Here is a 17,218-nt window from a genome sequence, read left to right as displayed (position 1 = left end):
GCTCATGTAAAGCGCTTTGATACCTTCGGGTCGAGTTCGCGCTTTAAAAATATCTCCCAAAAGAGGAGTGTAAGCAGTGTTATGAAAGATACACTTCAATAGATTCCCCACCAACTGGTGCTGAAGTCACTAGGCTAAAGCTTTAGAAAGTGTCCATAATAGCACAGCACTTGCTTCTGTACCACCTCGGGAGACAGACATCTTCGCATGTGGGAAAATCAGTTCTACCACATCACTTCCTTGGATATAGGATTAAAGGAGGTGCCCCACTATACGGTACTGGGCCTGATGGCTCATCACAGGGTATTCTAGACTGCTCGACAGGAAGTGAAACAGACAGACATGGGCTTAAACTGGTCACACAGTACGTTCCTTTTACTCTGGCTCCACGTTGCATGTAGCCGCCGTGGTAAAGTGATATTATGTTGAAGATAATCCCCTTTGTGTTACTAATCCTGAAAAGCTTCAGTGTGGAAACAGGGATTATCTAGGATGGAAAAAACAGGAGCATCGAGAAATCCTCATTGAGACTTGGCTGCAAGGAGGTCTAAAGACACCGGATAGTGCCTTTGAATGAAAGAATGCTTAAAATGCCACAGAGGACTGATACAACCTCAGACGAATAGTATAGCAGTGATTGTTTATAAAATAAAATGCAAATTTAGGCAATATGCCCGAATCTTAGGTTATTGATTCAGTAATTAATAGGGTTGGGCAAATAAAGTGGAATTAAGTATATTGTGCTTTTTGTCAAAAAGATGGTGATAATCTATTGTTTTTTGGAAATGGTGTCCTTGTGAGCGTGCAGACTACCTCATAGTCTGTGATACCAATTCATTCATTAAATTGCAGTTTTCTAAACATGGACAGCTCCCAATGGGTGGCAGAGGACTGTGCACAGGGACAACTTGGAGCAAACAGTGGAAAAAGTAATACATGTAACAAAACATATAATTATCTAAAAAAAATAAGTATATAATATGATATGAGGCAGTTACTATGAATGACTAAAGTGCTCAGGATGAAATAGACTGCCTATTTCTGATATTACATCATAGAGAAAGAGGTATTTTGTTCTTGGAAATGATACTGAAAGAGAAGGCTTCCTAACACTTTTTAAACCTCGTAGGATCTAACTAACAAATCGTGAGATAGCGGGAGGGGGGGCGGGCGGGCACACGGACAGCGGGAGGCGGGGGCGGGCGGGCACACTGATAGCGGGAGGGGGGACGGGCGGGCACTTTTACAAACCAGGGCCCATAGTTATGCTTCAGCCCATCCTGCGAGCAGGTGTAGTTAGGTTGGTTTTATTACAACTGTGTAATGTTCCGAGGTTGCCTCACGCTCTTTTGCGACCATTTGTAGAGCTATAACATGAAGCTGCACCTTTGCGAAAGCAGTCCTCTGTTTCACCTTCGTCACACAGCTATGATGTGCCACTCCCCTTAGGGTTGTGATGCTGCTCATTCTGAGGCCAATGCCTACTCCTGGATGCACAGAGGCCACACACCTGAATAAACTATCAAATCTGAAAGAGTTTAGTTTGGAATACTTTATGTATTGTTTTTGTAATGCACTGAAATGACCAATGGGCTCTGCAGAGCACCAGATAGACAAGGAAAAGGAGGGGGGACTAGGAACAAGTCTTTGATAGCTAAAGTTTGCAGAAGAAGTGGGTCATCAGTTGTTTTCAGATCATCTGCTGGTTGGCTCGAGGCCAAGATGCAATGGAAGATGCATCCAAAGGGGGGGCTTCGAAGGTGCAGAGATCTGCAATGATCCCATTTCTGTGTCATCGGGAACATTATGGCGTGGTTTTGGAGGCCGACCATAGTCCTCTGGTCTCAATGAAATCATGTAGTCTCTTTCGCTTGCACAAAGGTGGCACTGGTCACTTCTGGACACTTTAGTTGAGCTTAAACCAGGGGAGGCCCAGAAGACGTTTCTTACGTTGTAGCCCTTATTGCTCCAGGAGGAGAGAAAAGATTTGTTGTGAGCTCCATTCCTATTGAGACGATGTAGCACAAAACACTTTTGCTGAGCTGCAGTTGCCGTCATGCAGGGGTGGCACAGAGTAATTGTGTTAATCCTTGCTTCCCACTGTGTAAGGGTGATTCTAAACACATTTTATGAGCTGCAAGTCCAATGGTGCATGGGTGAGGAGGGCCAATGTTTTAAGCTTTGTCACATTGTGGGGACATGGGACAAGACACATTGTATATCGTAGGATCTAACTAACAAATCGTGAGATAGCGGGAGGGGGGCGGGAGGGCGGGCGGGCACACTGATAGCGGGAGGGGGGGACGGGCGGGCACACGGACAGCGGGAGGGGGGCGGGCAGGCAAGAGGTATTAGCACTTACCTAATATAAGGAGTTCACTGAGGACTGTACAGAACGGACTGCCCTACTGGTACTGCCGAGGATCTCACAAATCACGCATCAGCCGGTGCAGGAAGGCGGAGCACTGGGTGCTCTCGCCAGGTCAAAACCTAAAAATGCCTTTCCCACAATTTGGCCTTTCCTAGTCATTGAACCTCACATAAAGTGAGCAATTAATTATGCTGCTAAGCCTCTGTTCGGGGAATTACATTGCTGACAGTGGGGGAGTGATGATGTACATTTGACCAAACAATGAATATATACTTATGAATTAAAATAGTGTACGCATGATTTCCTCGCTCATTTTTTCCGCATGAAAAAAGTTATTTACGCAAGGGTGTTTCCCTTGTTTAATAGTGGATGTACAGAAAACTACATCCCCCCTGAATCCTTTTTGTAATGCTTCTTTCCATTAATTGTGTCAAGATAAACTTCATACTTCGTTTAGAGAAGATCTTTTGACATTCTTTTGATTGATTTGGGGAGCTTGCGGAAAAGGTGTGTGTGTGTGTTAGTGATATGCCATTGCTGCATTACAAAAGCACAATTAAGTACTGTGGCCAGTTGTTTTTCATTTTAACTTAATTCATAAAATAGTTTGTAAACTAGAGAGTAAGTAAAACATATGTTACTTATAAGTTATTCTCCTGTGACCAATGAGCTTGATTGTGAATATCTGTGATTTTTGTCACACTTTGAAATTGCTTCTTTCCGTTCAGTACTGCAGGATTGTGGTTCAGAAGCTTTGAAAGCTATGTTTTAATTTGCTTTTTATATCAAATACTCTTTTGAACCCTATAATCGGGGCCTCTGATAGAATGCGTTTCTGGATAATTTTGGATATGCCACATTTGCGACATAATCCTTCACCTGCTGCATACTCTGCAGATTTAACAAAATAAAATGTACCTAGCTCAAAAGGATCAAAAGCTACTAAAAGCATAGCAACCCAAGTTGCTGGGCAGAGGAAGTCCCTTGAAGGTTGACTGGTCACCTTTGTGTTGCTTATTAGCTGGTTTGGGTGTGGAACTGTTGCCAATTAAGAAAAACCTTTGCCCATACATAGTGCTAATATGTGTAAAAATGACAAAATGTGCTAATACTGTCACAAAATGTGCTGCATTGTGCTGCATAATTTAATCAACCCAGCCACATAATTTGGACCTCCCTTGCTGCATAATTCCAGTGGCCCTGCCCCATGTGAACATGTGTTCATGTTGTGTGTCTTCTAACCGCTGCACTTTTAAATTATGACTTGAGTATGTGTGTACGAATCCTGGAACTTGAGTTTTGCAGAAGAGTTCACTGTGAACGAACTGACAGCCCTTAATTGTTGGACATTTTATATTTATGCAGAATACAACAGGAGGCTCCGGTACTGTGACTATCTTGGGAAATATTTCTGCGACTGTTGCCATAGCTATGCTGAGTCCTCCATTCCAGCGCGGATATTAATGAAGTGGGATTTCAGCAAGTACTGTGTCTCCAACTTTGCCAAGCAGCTCATAGAAAGCATATGGCTGAGCCCTGCATTCGATGTGCTTTCCATCAACCCAAACCTTTATACAAAAGTAAAGGAACTGGAAAGAGTAAGGGTAGGTATCCTGTTCCTTTACAGATGTGGGGTGCAGTTAACTTATGGTGCCTACTGGTCCATGCTAAAACAGTAAAGTTGACCTAATCCTTTGTCAGAACCGTTTCTAGATGCACCCTACATGTATCATAGAACCAGTTTCTCGTCTTCTAACTTTTCCCACTGTTTCTTTCTTACACTTGTAGCTCAGGTCATGTTTTTTTTAGCGCGGAACTGAAAGTAGGGATATGAGAAATTATCAAGGCATTTTTATGTCTTTGATCTTTATCATTTCTAGATGCTATCTTTCAGTTCTGTGAAATCTTGATTTACTGTTGTGCTGCAAGAGATTTTACTTTCATTCCGCTCCTGGCATTCATAGAAAAAAAACACAAACCGCTAAAATTTTGAATCCTAAACTGTATTTATAATTTAGGCTGTCTATCACCACCAAAGAGTTGTAATGCTTAATGTCAGCCAAGATAAAATCTAAAACTGAAGGCCAAGCACGCTACATTCTTGGTACTTCCACAAACCAGATCATTCCAACTAAAAAGCACTGATCCTTCTATGCACGTTAGTTATTCTAAATTGTACAACCATATTGATCACAGGCCAACTCTGACGAGAGCAGTTAAAGTGGTAAAATGTGGTACACTGTGTGTTACTCCAACTCAGACTAGAACGATCACAGCTGATGTAGAATGTGGGGCTGTGCTGGTACGGCTGTTAAGGTTTAATAAGCAATTTAAATGAGACCACCAACCATACAGTGCTCTAAGGGCCAGCTACGAGGCCTTCAAGTTTCATTGAGACACGACCAGCAGGCAGTCAATGGATCGGATGGTTGAGAGTTTATAATTTAAGTCCGCTTTACGATTGTCACCACCTTCATTCATATTTATACCCACGATACTCTTTGATCGATGCCTGTTTTGTATAAGTAATCCTCCGCCTTCTTGGGAGGTTTTATGAATGTTACTCCGCACAAGTAAGAATAACACTAGTTATACTTGTGAACAAGAGATGGAGACACATCCATCAGGTTGGCTCAAAGTGGCACTTGTAGGATGTAGAGCTCCAAAACGAAAGTGTGCACAACATTACCACTCATTCCAACCATTGATCAAGTTGAAAATGCCGAAATTTGCACAGATACTGGTGGCGTCTCAGAATTTCAACATGGAGGCCCATGTCCTTCAATCGTTTATCTGCTAGTGGTCTACTTTGATATCTGATATATATAAACACTAGAAGATTTCCCGCATATGTTTTAAAGCTGCTTTTCTTGCTCTTAAATACTTTTTGTTGCATGATGATTCAAAACAAATGGCCATCTCTGGAGTTTGACATGCCATTCCTTTCGTGGTCACTGTCCTTAAGTCCTCAGTTTAGGTATTAGTGGTGCATCAAGATGCAGGGCTTCACTCTATTGCTGAAGATTTCAGGGATTCCGTTATCGCTATATGTTGAAGATAAGCTATAGGGTAGATAACCGAAACATATTGAGAAGAAATTCAGTGCTTGAAATTTACCAGTGGTACTTTACCCACCTCAGTGTGTCTCCCACCCACTATTTAGAATTTCTATTTGTCAAGAGAACAATACCGTGTAGTCCTATCTTTACTCAACTCACAAAAGCATTTGTAAAGCTAAATTAAATCCCTTCATTAAATGCATTCACGCTGTGCGCAGTGTGACAGTTAATTACAGCATCTGTTGTGTCAGGGCATTACCATTCTACAAAGTCAAACAATCTTCCAATTTAATCCCATTTGAGCCAGTTTTCCTTTGATTGGTCAAGTTGAAGATGCCGAAATTTGCACAGATACCAGTGGCGTCTCGGAATTTCAACATGGAGGCACATGTCCTTCAATCGTTTATCTGCTAGTGGTCTACTTTGATATCTGAGTGCAAGGTTTAAAGAAAGTTAGTGCTTTTCAGTAGTACAGCACCTGCTACTCAAGTCCTTTCCTACTAGAGTAAGTGCAGTTTTTATCAAACTACCACCTCCAGGATTTTCATTGTAGGCCTTAAACTTTTAAGCCTTGTGTAGACTTCTCTTTTCTTTCAATTTTTTCAGTTTTTATTAGGCTTTCAAAGATTTTAAAAAGACAAAGGATGCATATGTTATAGAAAAGCAAGCATTCTGGAATAACTCTCCAAAAACATTGTACAGGAAGTGATAACAAGCATAGGAACGGCTGACTAAGGTCTTCCTATCTGTGATGTTGTAAAAAGATAAAAACCGGTGTATTGTAGCGAGCTTCAGCGAGCACGCATAACCAAGAATTTGTATCTAATTGAAAAAATGCATATAACTTTAAGTGCATGCTGAGATGGGGTATCTTTTCATGTGCCTAAAAAAATAAATAGGGTTACAATTGTGAGGCAATGCAGTTTTGTATACTACTGCACGTTTTCTCCCTAATGTTTTTGCAGACATGCCCTTTAACATTTTGCAGTTATATAATAAAGTGTATTAAAATGAATGTTTGCAATTGTCCTATTTTGTACATTTAAAAAAAGTAATAATTGTGTATTTTATTAATTTCCTAATTTTTCCTATTTTAGGAGCAACAAGAACAACTTATCCACTTAAAGAAAATGCTGAAGTCTTGTAGATTCGCTGAAAGGTAATAGCCTGCATGGTTGCTTTAAAAAAAAATAAGTTGCCTCCTAAAATACTCATTTTTTTAATTTGATTAATCTTCTACACAGAGGTGGGTGGAGGGGGAGTTAACAGAATAGTTAGTTGGACTTTTTTTTAATACTATAATAGGTGTATAATGCACAGGGCTTTAAGTGGTATGGAAAAAAAACTGGAGGGGGTTGTCTCAAAGGGGCGTGGCCAATGTATTGAAGGGCGTGGAATAAAACACGTTAGCTGAAGATCTGTGTTTATCATAGTGTGCTGCCTGACTTGTATTTTGCTCTTTCATAAATCATACCTACAACAAGTCAGGACTATTGGCTTTGTCAATGGTTGTTAGTTGCATAAGATAAATAACCAGCAACTATGGCTTGTATATAATATAGAAAAAGCTTCCACTTAGAAACCACAACAGTGTTGCTGCTCCTGAGTTTAAAAAAGAGAAGGGAAATCCAGAAAGAAAATGACTCTTTAAAGGATTTCCCTTCCCCTAGAACGCTCAACTGGCATGACGTCATGCCATAACTGCTTCACTAGTGAGAAGTAAGCAGCGTGAGCACGCAAAAATGATGTGCCTACTGTCACTGCAGTGCGGGGAAAAATGGACCGCCTGTGCCAGGACACAAAACAGAGCCCGATAGAGACCCGTTTCGAGGTCCTCTTTAAATAAAACTGCCAGTGCTCAGCACCGGTGAGACCCGGCCCACTTAAAGCCCCGATAATGCATATTTCTACACATTATACACGGTCTATGATTTGTGAAGATTTGGCCATTTTTGGTTATTCACAAAACCTTACAAAAGCTTGATGGGCAATCTGTGATACAATTATGGTTTTCAAGCCTGGACGTCCGATTTTTTTACTAATGGTGAGTGTATGAAGAATTGGGTTTCTACAAAGATGAGAGTCCTATGTCTTACAATATTTGAAGAAGGTGGTTTCTTTAATAAAAAATGTTGTCATGGGGCATTGTCGCTTTAACATTTTAAAACATTACGACCTTAAATAGAACTTGGCAAATACCATCATGTGCAGACGATCAGTCCAGATTGAAAGTACATAAACATATAGATAATTGAACAGTATTCTAGTTTTCTTGTTTCTAAAATTTATTTTTCTCCATGACTGCTACAGATATATAAATACTTCTCTATCCTAGAGAGATGACTGTGCGTATCAGACCCGAGCTGTTAATTTGATCTCGTATGTTTTCACACAAACAGTCATGAGATCCACATTTACAATTTCTAGAGTTCAAAATTTCTCCTAAGCAGTTCACTGAGGCCTACCAGCAACAGATTCCAAGAGCACTTCATTCTCCAACTCTTTTCTTCAAGTGGTCCACATATACTGACTCCTTACCGTGCCAGTTTATAAACCATCTTATACCAACTGGCTTCAACCCCTTCCTTGTTTTAAAGATCCATTGCTCTGCCTTCATCCAAGAATAGGGCGACCAAATAACTCTTAGACAAAAGGGTAGGTTAATACCCAAAGAAACACTGTTCCCAAAAGAAGCACTTTATTTTGTTAATGATTCATTTCCTTACTCGCAAAGAATAAGAACTATGTAACAAAAGAACACGATTTAGGTTTTATGGGCAGGAGGTGATGATTCACAATCGTTTACATAGTTGGTCTTGTGCCAGAGATTTCATCGTAGCTCCACCCGGGGTATCCGGGGACAGCGAAGCTAGAACATTTATTCAAAGATGTTGATGCATTTTCAGCTCCTTTCTGATCTGGAGGAGAGAGGAAGCAAGTCTGACATAAGGCAGCAGCATGGCTTGATAACTCCTTTTTTTCAATGTTTCTTTTTTTTTTTTTTTTTTTTTTTGCACCTGGATTTCTGTTCTTAAAATGTTATGGCTTTGGATGCAGTATCTGCCTACAGAGAAGGGGGGTGCTTTCCCACTTGTTAGCACTGTGTTGTTGTGTTGTCGTTGCCTGTCTCAAAGATGATGCACGTTTGTGGAGGGCGTTCTGTCTGGGTATGTGTTGATCTGGTGGTACTTTTGCCACTGAGGTGGTCAAAGTACACTTGGGAGGAGAGGTGGGGTGCTAAAATATGAAACTGTTCAAAGAGGCCTTGCCGGAATCTGGGATGCCTTTCTGTGGGTACCGTCCATCATCTCGGATACATGGCTTACGTGTTCATTCTGCGATCTAGTACAGGAAGGGTTGGGTTTTGTTCTGCAGGGAAGGAATAGCTGGTACCAGGCTTTCAAACTTTTCTTGGGTGATGTGGAGGCTGAAAGAGACCGTTCTTTCAAAGATGACCCTCCGTGATTGTTTTTGTGACAAATTGCGGTTCAGTTAATATATCTAGCGTCATATCAAGGAGACGCTCCTGGCTCAGCCTTTCTTTGAAACTGATGGTGGTGAGGATCGTGATCCTTTGTAGAGTTTAATTTAATGCAAGTGACCGCAGGATTGGGGTTTGGGGTAGGCAGTCTTCGGCTGGGCGGATGTTATTGCCTGTGGAGCCGTGTATGTCAACTTGTGTGTCATGGCATACTCTGAGAAGCTCCTTTATATAGGTTGAAGCTCAGGGGAGACTATTTTGTTTCTTTGGTACTTCAAATGTTGCTGGTATTTGCTCTGATTTTGTATATGTTCACTGTTCACACTAAATAATTGCTAACAGTTGGGAAGGTGGGAGGAGATCTTGATAGATGAATGCATTGAATGCTACCAAACAATTGAAGAGGACCAGTAGGCAGTGGTCCCCGTTGTCTTTGAGCAGAGCTCTGTCAAAGGCCTGGAAGTTCAGTCAGCTTAACATGTAGCATGTTCTGAATCCGGAGGGATAGTTGTGCAGCTATTTTCTGTTTTAGCTTTCTGATGAGGGGTAAGTGTGTGATGGGTTAATAAGGGAGAGTATGTGGCGCAACGGCCAGAGCTGCCTACTTTGGAGCTGGGAAACTAGGTGTTAGTCTCTGTGTTGACTCAACATCCTGTGGTTCTGGGCAAATCACTTAATCTCCCCGCGCCTACAAAAAAATGAATGTGTCCTTGTGTAATGTCACTGGTTCTTATGTAAAGTGCTCCAATACCTTCAGGTTGAGGTCGCCCTATATAAAACTTCAACAAAAGTTATGATGTTGTCTTAGTCATTGGTGGCTTTTTTCAGTAGCTAGAGAAGCTGTCGTGTGAAGTGAAGCTGACCAGATGAAAGATGTGAATGGTGACTTTGAGGGCATTGAGGATTTTGGGGGAAGTGAATACAAGGGGGATCCAATTAGATGTGCTTCATTGAGCAATAAGAGTAATAGTAGTTGCTTGCTTGTTTGATCTGCTTTCACTGATTTGTCTGGCATGACCATCCCCTTGTGAAGCCCCTACTGTGTATCATTTAACACACTTTTTAAGTCGGACTCCAATATACTGTTTACTGTAGTTTGAGCTAATGCAGTTGACTGATAAGTTATTTGCATGTCTCCTTCCTGCTGGTGACACTAATGTATAGTATACAGAAAGTGATGAATGGAATGCTTGAATTAATCTCAGCCACTGGTAATTGCTCTAGCTGCATCCCAGTCCATCCTTAATTTGAGCATCATGCCTCCTCAGAGTAAACCCAGCCATATGCATATCAGTTATGACCCTATTCCAGTGGAACAGTCCAGCCTGAACTGCCAGGCCATATCCTCCCTGAACCAGAACACAAGCAGCCTAGGACTGGTTTCTCTCTAGTTGGGACTCATCAGACAGTTATAGCTTGGTTCCAGTGGCACAGTGTGCATGCGACTCACTTCTGGGCACACCCGTCCCTCTTAAAGTGACACACTAAAGTGATTGATTGAATGCTTGAATGAATCTCACCACAAGCAATTAGTCTGTCCACATCCCAGTCCATTGTTATTTTGCACACCAGGCCACCTCAGTTTGGACCCAGTCACATGCAAATCAGTCTTCACCCTAATCCAGTGGGAACAGTCCAGCCCGAACTGCCAGGCCAGATTCTCCGTGAACCAGAACCACAAGCAACTTAGGACTGGTTTTGCCCTAATTAGGACTCGTCAGCAAAGTATAGCTGATTGCAATGACACAGTGGGGCGGGTAGGCACAGATGTGGGTCCTGTGTACACTGTCAATGGAACTAAGCCGTACCTGGTTGATGAGCCCTAATTGGGCTCCTTCGTACACCTGGATGTTTTTTCACTAGATGGATCATTAAATGTAATTCTTTAAACCTCAGGCTAAGAGCCATCTAATGTTAAATTTGCATCTTTTTTTGATAACTGGCGGCTAGTGCAAAACTATTTGTGATGAATATCCTATTTTTTAAACTCTACAGCACATTGGAGAAGTTTGATCAAGTGTCCTGTAACTTGACTGAAGAGCAGCACCTGTTCTCACTGGACGACATTGTACAAGTGAAACGAGGACTTTTGCTTCCTTTGCTCAAAGATCTTGTGAAAACATCTGTGGTGCATGTTCAGAGCTGTGAGGTAATAAGAACTTTTTGCAAACTGAATACTTGAACTGGTTGATCATATTTCTTTTTGGTGAATTAAAGAGTTTTTAGGAGGTAACTTTCTACACATTCTTGTCCTGATGGAGCACAGCCTCCTAATCAGGTCCCATACTCACATTGTCTGTGTTAATTTGAGATAAAAAAAAATATATGGGCACCTTGGTTGATTCTCTATGGGCACAGTGGTGGTTTACTCTTATGTACAGCAGCTCTGCTTCAGAATACTGTGCTCCAAATGCACGGACACTTGCTTTACCTTTAATTAAATGCTGAATGTAGTATCTTAAGCTCTTAAACTGTGATAGAGAAAAATACACGTCTTTTGAGGAAAGATGGTTATCACGCTGACTGGGAAAGTTATGACATTACCATGCATGCAATTATCGCACAAATAATACTACATGTTAACCATTACAACACGTGACATTACAACATGGACCTGTACCACGCATTTTTGTGTACTTGCATATGTGTGCATGTATGTTTTTATGTGTGTGTGTGTGTGTGTGTGTGTGTATATATATATATATATATATATATATATATATATATATATATATATATATATATATATATAATTTTTTTTTTTTTTTTTTTTTTTACCTCCGCCCACCTCTAAATCGTCAAATTACTTTTTCTTCCCTTTACCTCTACCCACCCTTTAACACTAAAATTACACTTACCTCCCTTTACCTCTATCCAGCCTTAAACCACTTTTTTTTCTATTGTTTAAAAAAATACTTATTTGCGTGGCAAAGCTGTATGGTGAAGGTTGAAATACTTGCCTGTGTGGTAAAGGTTCATGCCTAGTACGTACATGCGTGGTAATAGGTGTAATTTAAAGGCTGTTTCTCTGCTGGAAATGCATCATTTATTTTTGTGTTTTACATCTAGTGGCTTCGTCCTGCAAATTCCATATACCTATAGAAGAGAGCGGTGTGTTGTTCTCTGGGAGTTTGGTTGATCATTGTTTGCCATTGTGACGGGATGCCGTTGTACATTTCCATGCTTCCTTTGGCAACCGAGAGGTCTAATGCGAAAAGCCTGCACAGTTTCTTGTTCTAGGTGCAGATGCATGTGAACATTGAGGCCTGTAATTTTAGACTGGACTTCTTTTTACGTGTATCTCTCAAGCTGCTGAAATCGCATAGAGAAACTGAGTGGGATAATGGGGAATTACATAGGAAACCTGACTAAATTACAGATTCTTCTTGTAATTCCTCATTGTTTAGGGTGCAATAATTCAACACCCTCTGAGTTAACACATCTCCTTTATTCAGGGGTGTGAACTAACGTATCTGTATCAGGGAACCTCTTAGTAGGCCCCAAATGGTATAAATAATTTTTTGCAAACGTGTCTCAGTTGTGTAATCAATTGTTACACATGCCAGTACATAGAGGGTGATTTATTGAAGTCCACAGTCCTAAAATACTGTGTTTCGAATTGTGAAGTGGCAAGAATTAGTCTGTGGAGACATTTGAGCAAAGTCTGTTTTTCTTTACAGCTCTGCCAAGCCAAGGGTTTTATCTGCGAATTTTGCCATCGCTCGGAGGTACTCTTTCCGTTCCAGACTGAAGTGGTTACAAAATGTAATGGTAAGTCTCATCATATCAAACCTTTAATCTTCAATGAGCGGTGTTATCTTTAATGTAGGACTAAGAAAGAAGTAAGTTTGACAAGGATATTTGCAAGTATTCCCAAACAGACCAATTTCTTAACTCCAGCATCGTGCTAGAAGATGTATCAAGCTTTTTTCTTGTCGCAAACGCTGTGATTCGCAAAATTGCAGCACTTGCGACAAGAAAAACGGGAAATAAGATGTATCATGCAAAAAGTTTGCAATATTGAGGAATCGCAAATTTTGCGATTCCTTAACATTGCGCAAGCATTTAAGAAATTGCGATTTCTTAAATGCTATGTATGAAACATTTCATTTTAGCGAATTTTGGCTAAGAAATCGCACATTACCACCAACTTGTAGTTGGTGGTAATTTGCGAATTCTTTTACAAATGCACTTTATGCAATTTGTAAAGGTGCCATGTGACGCTCATACATGCCCTTAGGACATGTATGTGCGCCATACGCGCACACATGTCGTTTTCAGGGGTGCAGCAGGGTGAGACACCCCTGCACCCTTGAAATTATTCTCAATTTGCGATTAGCAAATTGCGAATAATTTCACATTCATTCCTATGGGCCTCCTGGCTCATAGAAATGAATGGGAAATTATTCCTTATTTGCGATTAGCAATTTGCTAATCGCAAATAAGGAATTTTAAGAAATCGCTAAAAAATAGCAAATTTCTACATACATGCCATTTTGTAATTCCCAAATAGAGATTCCTTAAAAATCGCTATTTGGAAATCGCAAACGGGTATGTTTATACATCTAGCCCCAAGAGTGGTAGTAAAGATGTATGTAAATCAGAGTAGAAGTGGAAGAGAGAAAGTTACTTTATAAACAGCTGCTGATTCCTGAGAATGTTCTGTCCCTTCAACCCCTTTGGGTCGGATTCTAAAAGGTAAACTTACACATGAAGTGTGTTTACTAAGTTACGGCATACACAAACTACGTGCAGAGTTTTACAACTTATCCCTCCCTATCCTTGTGAGTGGAGTTCTTTGCAAGCAGAGAGTCCGAAGGCTGGTCTAGGACTCCGTACTCGTGAGTATAGGGAGTGCAGAGCGGTAAATCTCTGGACGTAGTTTGTGAATTGCATTTTGTAATAAAACTACAAAAAAGTACTAATTAGGGCAGTTTGAGAACCAGCCCCCTTGTGTTTATTGTAATCACAGTTGATGTGGTAAAGTTTCCAAGTAGCAGCAGAGAAACTTGAAAAGAAGCTGAACTCTACACTCTTATGCACTTGAGAATTCGTCATACAACCATTACCAAGTTGCAAAAGATGAGAATGCCCTTCCCAAAATGTGCCCTCACAATGTGCCACCTTTAAATGTTTAGCCTACTAACGTACAGTCTGTCAGTTAAAATTTTGTACTGGTAAGTGTCTTAAGGTGAATACAAGATTAATCGAATAGTAGGCTAGAAAAGATTAATATTTAAATGCTGGCTTTCCCATCTCAAATGCATTTACCCCAAAATGTGTTAGTGGATCCACAAAGACTCTTAAATGATTGAAATTAAAGCTGTTCTGATGCTTCTCTTTTATATTTATTTTGTGTATTTCTTGCATTTGTACTGTAACAGTTGTGCTGAATTGTAGTTTAAAAACATCTTTTACGGTTTAGAAGTGCTTTTACTCATTCATTGTACTTGCTTTTTATTGACTACAGAACTTTATTCCTGATGAGATAATTCATTCATCCTTGAAATAATATTCTTCCTATGCCAGCCATGACTACCTTTTTACCTGACAACCGATTGAAGTGCTTTGACAGGCCATTGGGCTTAGCTTTGTTGTAGTACATACACAGACCGATTTAAAGACTCATAAGGCAACATTGCATGCACGCATCCACTTCCAGATAACCCTAGATGCATGTCCACATATTAGTCAACATTGCTAAAAGCGAATTCATTTCTGATTTATGCTCGAATAGTTAAACTAAATTATAGTTCATCCTTTTTATACATCTATGTTACTGGGCCAGGTGACGGGCAGGAGTGAAAAAGAATGAACATTTAAGGCATACTAGGCCTGGGCAGTAAATTCCGTTCTGCTCGCGGAATTTCGCGTTCCGCTGAGAACTCGAAATTGCCCAAAATTCTGCGTTCTGCGACTTCGCAAAATATTTGCTTGTTCACGTTCTCAGAATGCGTGTTCGCGAGATATATCCCCCAAGCATGCAAACAGCGATTGCGAACAGTAAAAAAGCATCACGAACAAGGAATTCTGCTTGTTCGCGGAGATTTTTTACTGTTTCACTGAGATTTGCGTAACGCGATTACGCAAATTCCGCCCACCCCTAAGGCATACCACTTATCCTGCTCTCTGCAGAATTTGAAAAAATGTGCCATAAAAAAACACCCATCAATTTAGTTCTGAAGATATTTTTTCAGAACTGCTGTATCGTGTAGTATGAAACTGATTTTCTTTTTGTGTTCCTCGTGGATTCCAGAGTTCCTAAATAGCGAGGGTACCTTAGTGGTTTAATGTACCTACTAAAGAAAGTCTGTGATTTGCACATCAAAGGTCTCAGTAGGACAAAGTGAACTAAATTTGGTAATAGTTTTTATTCATATTTCAAACTAGATTTCTGGATCCGAAATTTGCTGGATCTAATGTGAAATACAACAGTTCTGAAAAATCATATTCTTAAACTTTATTCTATATGTCCATTGAGTCACCATTCCCTCTCCTGGATCTGGATCTCTTGAGTCTTGGTGGAGAAAGCCCTTCTGTGAAAGAGTTTGGTCATGGTATAGAGATGAAAGGGCAACATATGAAAGTTGATTTCAATTTCTCCCATGTTCTCTTACTGCCAAAATTGTCAAAGATAAAATGCATTTTAAAAGATATCCTTGATGCGCAAGTTAATCACTGTGTATAACATTCACAAAAGTTTTGTAAAATTGCATTTCCAACAGTTGTACTGCAACTACTAAACTAGCCACTAAACAATTACTGAGTGAACGAAATAATGAAATGAAGAGTATTTATGATGACTTCCAAAACATATTAAAATTCTGCTCGTACCTATATACTTTGGTGCTCTGGTAGTGCACCAAATGCCATGAACCTCAGTGGAGATCAAGCAATAGCTGATGAATGTGATGAGGGGCAGTTACTCCAACCCGAGACAAAGGGCGGGGAGGTGGCAGCTGAGCTCAATGCCTCTCTCTGTATAAGCTACCTGGGCTCTTTGAGACCACTAAATAAATGGTTCAAGCTTAAAATAGATGTAAAATAGATGTAAATAACACTGCATCAAGGAATCTTACTTAATAATATGATACACCTCAAGTTCCTAAATGTTTGTTTTGCCTTTGTACATCATTACTGTTTGGATGGTCTCAATTAAATGTTTTCATATATATATTTTGGTAAGACATACTTCGTTATGAAGTTTTGATTTCTGTAAGTTCTTATAGAAAACTAATTTGTGCTGCATGATTTCAGACCTTTTTACAGCGTTCCATGACTATATTTTAATGTTTGGAAACTATTCAGACTACGCTTTCCATTGCTGATAATATCCAGCCGCAATGTACCAGATAAACCAGGGCCGTCCAATATAATTCTGGTCCTTATGTTGCTTTTTTTAATTTATATTCTTTTACTGATTTTTTTTCCTCCATACTTCTGTTTTTGTTCCTCAGTCTGCAAAACCTGCTTTCACAAACGGTGCTTTAAGTCGGAGGGAGACTGCCCAAAATGTCAGCGAATAGAGGCCAGGAAACGACTTTTGAGTGCACCTACATTTTCTGTGGAAGAAGATGGCCAACAGAGCAGACCCGGGGACATGGATTCTTGTCGGAATGTCTCTTAACAGAGGAGCCAGTTCAATTCCTTCTCGTCATATGTGCAATACTGTTGTTTTAAACATTCCCTTGTTTAAAGGAATATTTTAATGCAGTTATTCTGGACATTGGCATGGCTGAAGTGCCAAACGTGTACATTTTGTGAATTTTTTAAAAATACTTTTAGATGTTTTTTAAATTATTTGTCGCACAGATTCCTTATTTTGGGGAATGCACCTTTTGTTTACTTGAAATTTCACGTCTGGAGTTTTTGATGTCTATTTTTTTATAGATCTACTTTTATTTAAATGCATCTGTCTGGAGGTTCTGAGACCATCTTTGGAATGTAGCCACCTATGCCTATTTTCCCACATTTGAAGTGAAAAAAAAAGAATACCTATAAGCCAGCACATCATTAAAAACAAACAATTTGATTTGAAGCTTTGGTTGCTTTGCTTATTATTATATAGTGATCTAATAGATAAATGTCAGTGTTATATCATAAAGAGATGCGATACTTGGACAGTGTGTCGAAAGACCGCATAAGGTGTGGAAAATCTGTAAGTCACAACCAATAAAAAGATGCCAAAGTTTACAGAAGTATTCTATGGTGGGAGTATGCAAGCATTTATTTCAGAATCCCAATAGGGTGTTTGATAACCAATCTTGCACAGCTAGGATGTGTGGTTAAACTCAGGGATAGGAGGAA

At 40.0% G+C, this 17,218-nt stretch overlaps 1 protein-coding gene across 3 annotated transcripts in view; it reads left to right on the top strand.

The window, feature by feature from the left end:
- RUBCNL (rubicon like autophagy enhancer) overlaps window positions 1-16,949 on the top strand; it is a 241,673-nt gene extending 224,724 nt beyond the window's left edge. For all 3 annotated transcript variants that reach the window (XM_078657323.1, XM_078657322.1, XM_078657321.1), the window contains exons 11-15: window positions 3,737-3,975; window positions 6,528-6,589; window positions 10,907-11,060; window positions 12,592-12,682; window positions 16,369-16,949. In XM_078657323.1, the coding sequence (XP_078513449.1) occupies window positions 3,737-3,975; window positions 6,528-6,589; window positions 10,907-11,060; window positions 12,592-12,682; window positions 16,369-16,538 (716 nt within the window). In that variant the 3' untranslated portion in view covers window positions 16,539-16,949. The remainder of the gene's footprint in view (window positions 1-3,736; window positions 3,976-6,527; window positions 6,590-10,906; window positions 11,061-12,591; window positions 12,683-16,368) is intronic.
- The last annotated feature ends 269 nt before the right edge of the window (window positions 16,950-17,218 follow it).

This window comes from Lissotriton helveticus, chromosome 8, assembly GCF_964261635.1.
Source record: "Lissotriton helveticus chromosome 8, aLisHel1.1, whole genome shotgun sequence".
NCBI lineage: Eukaryota > Metazoa > Chordata > Amphibia > Caudata > Salamandridae > Lissotriton > Lissotriton helveticus.
This window is presented reverse-complemented; position numbering and strand designations above follow the sequence as displayed.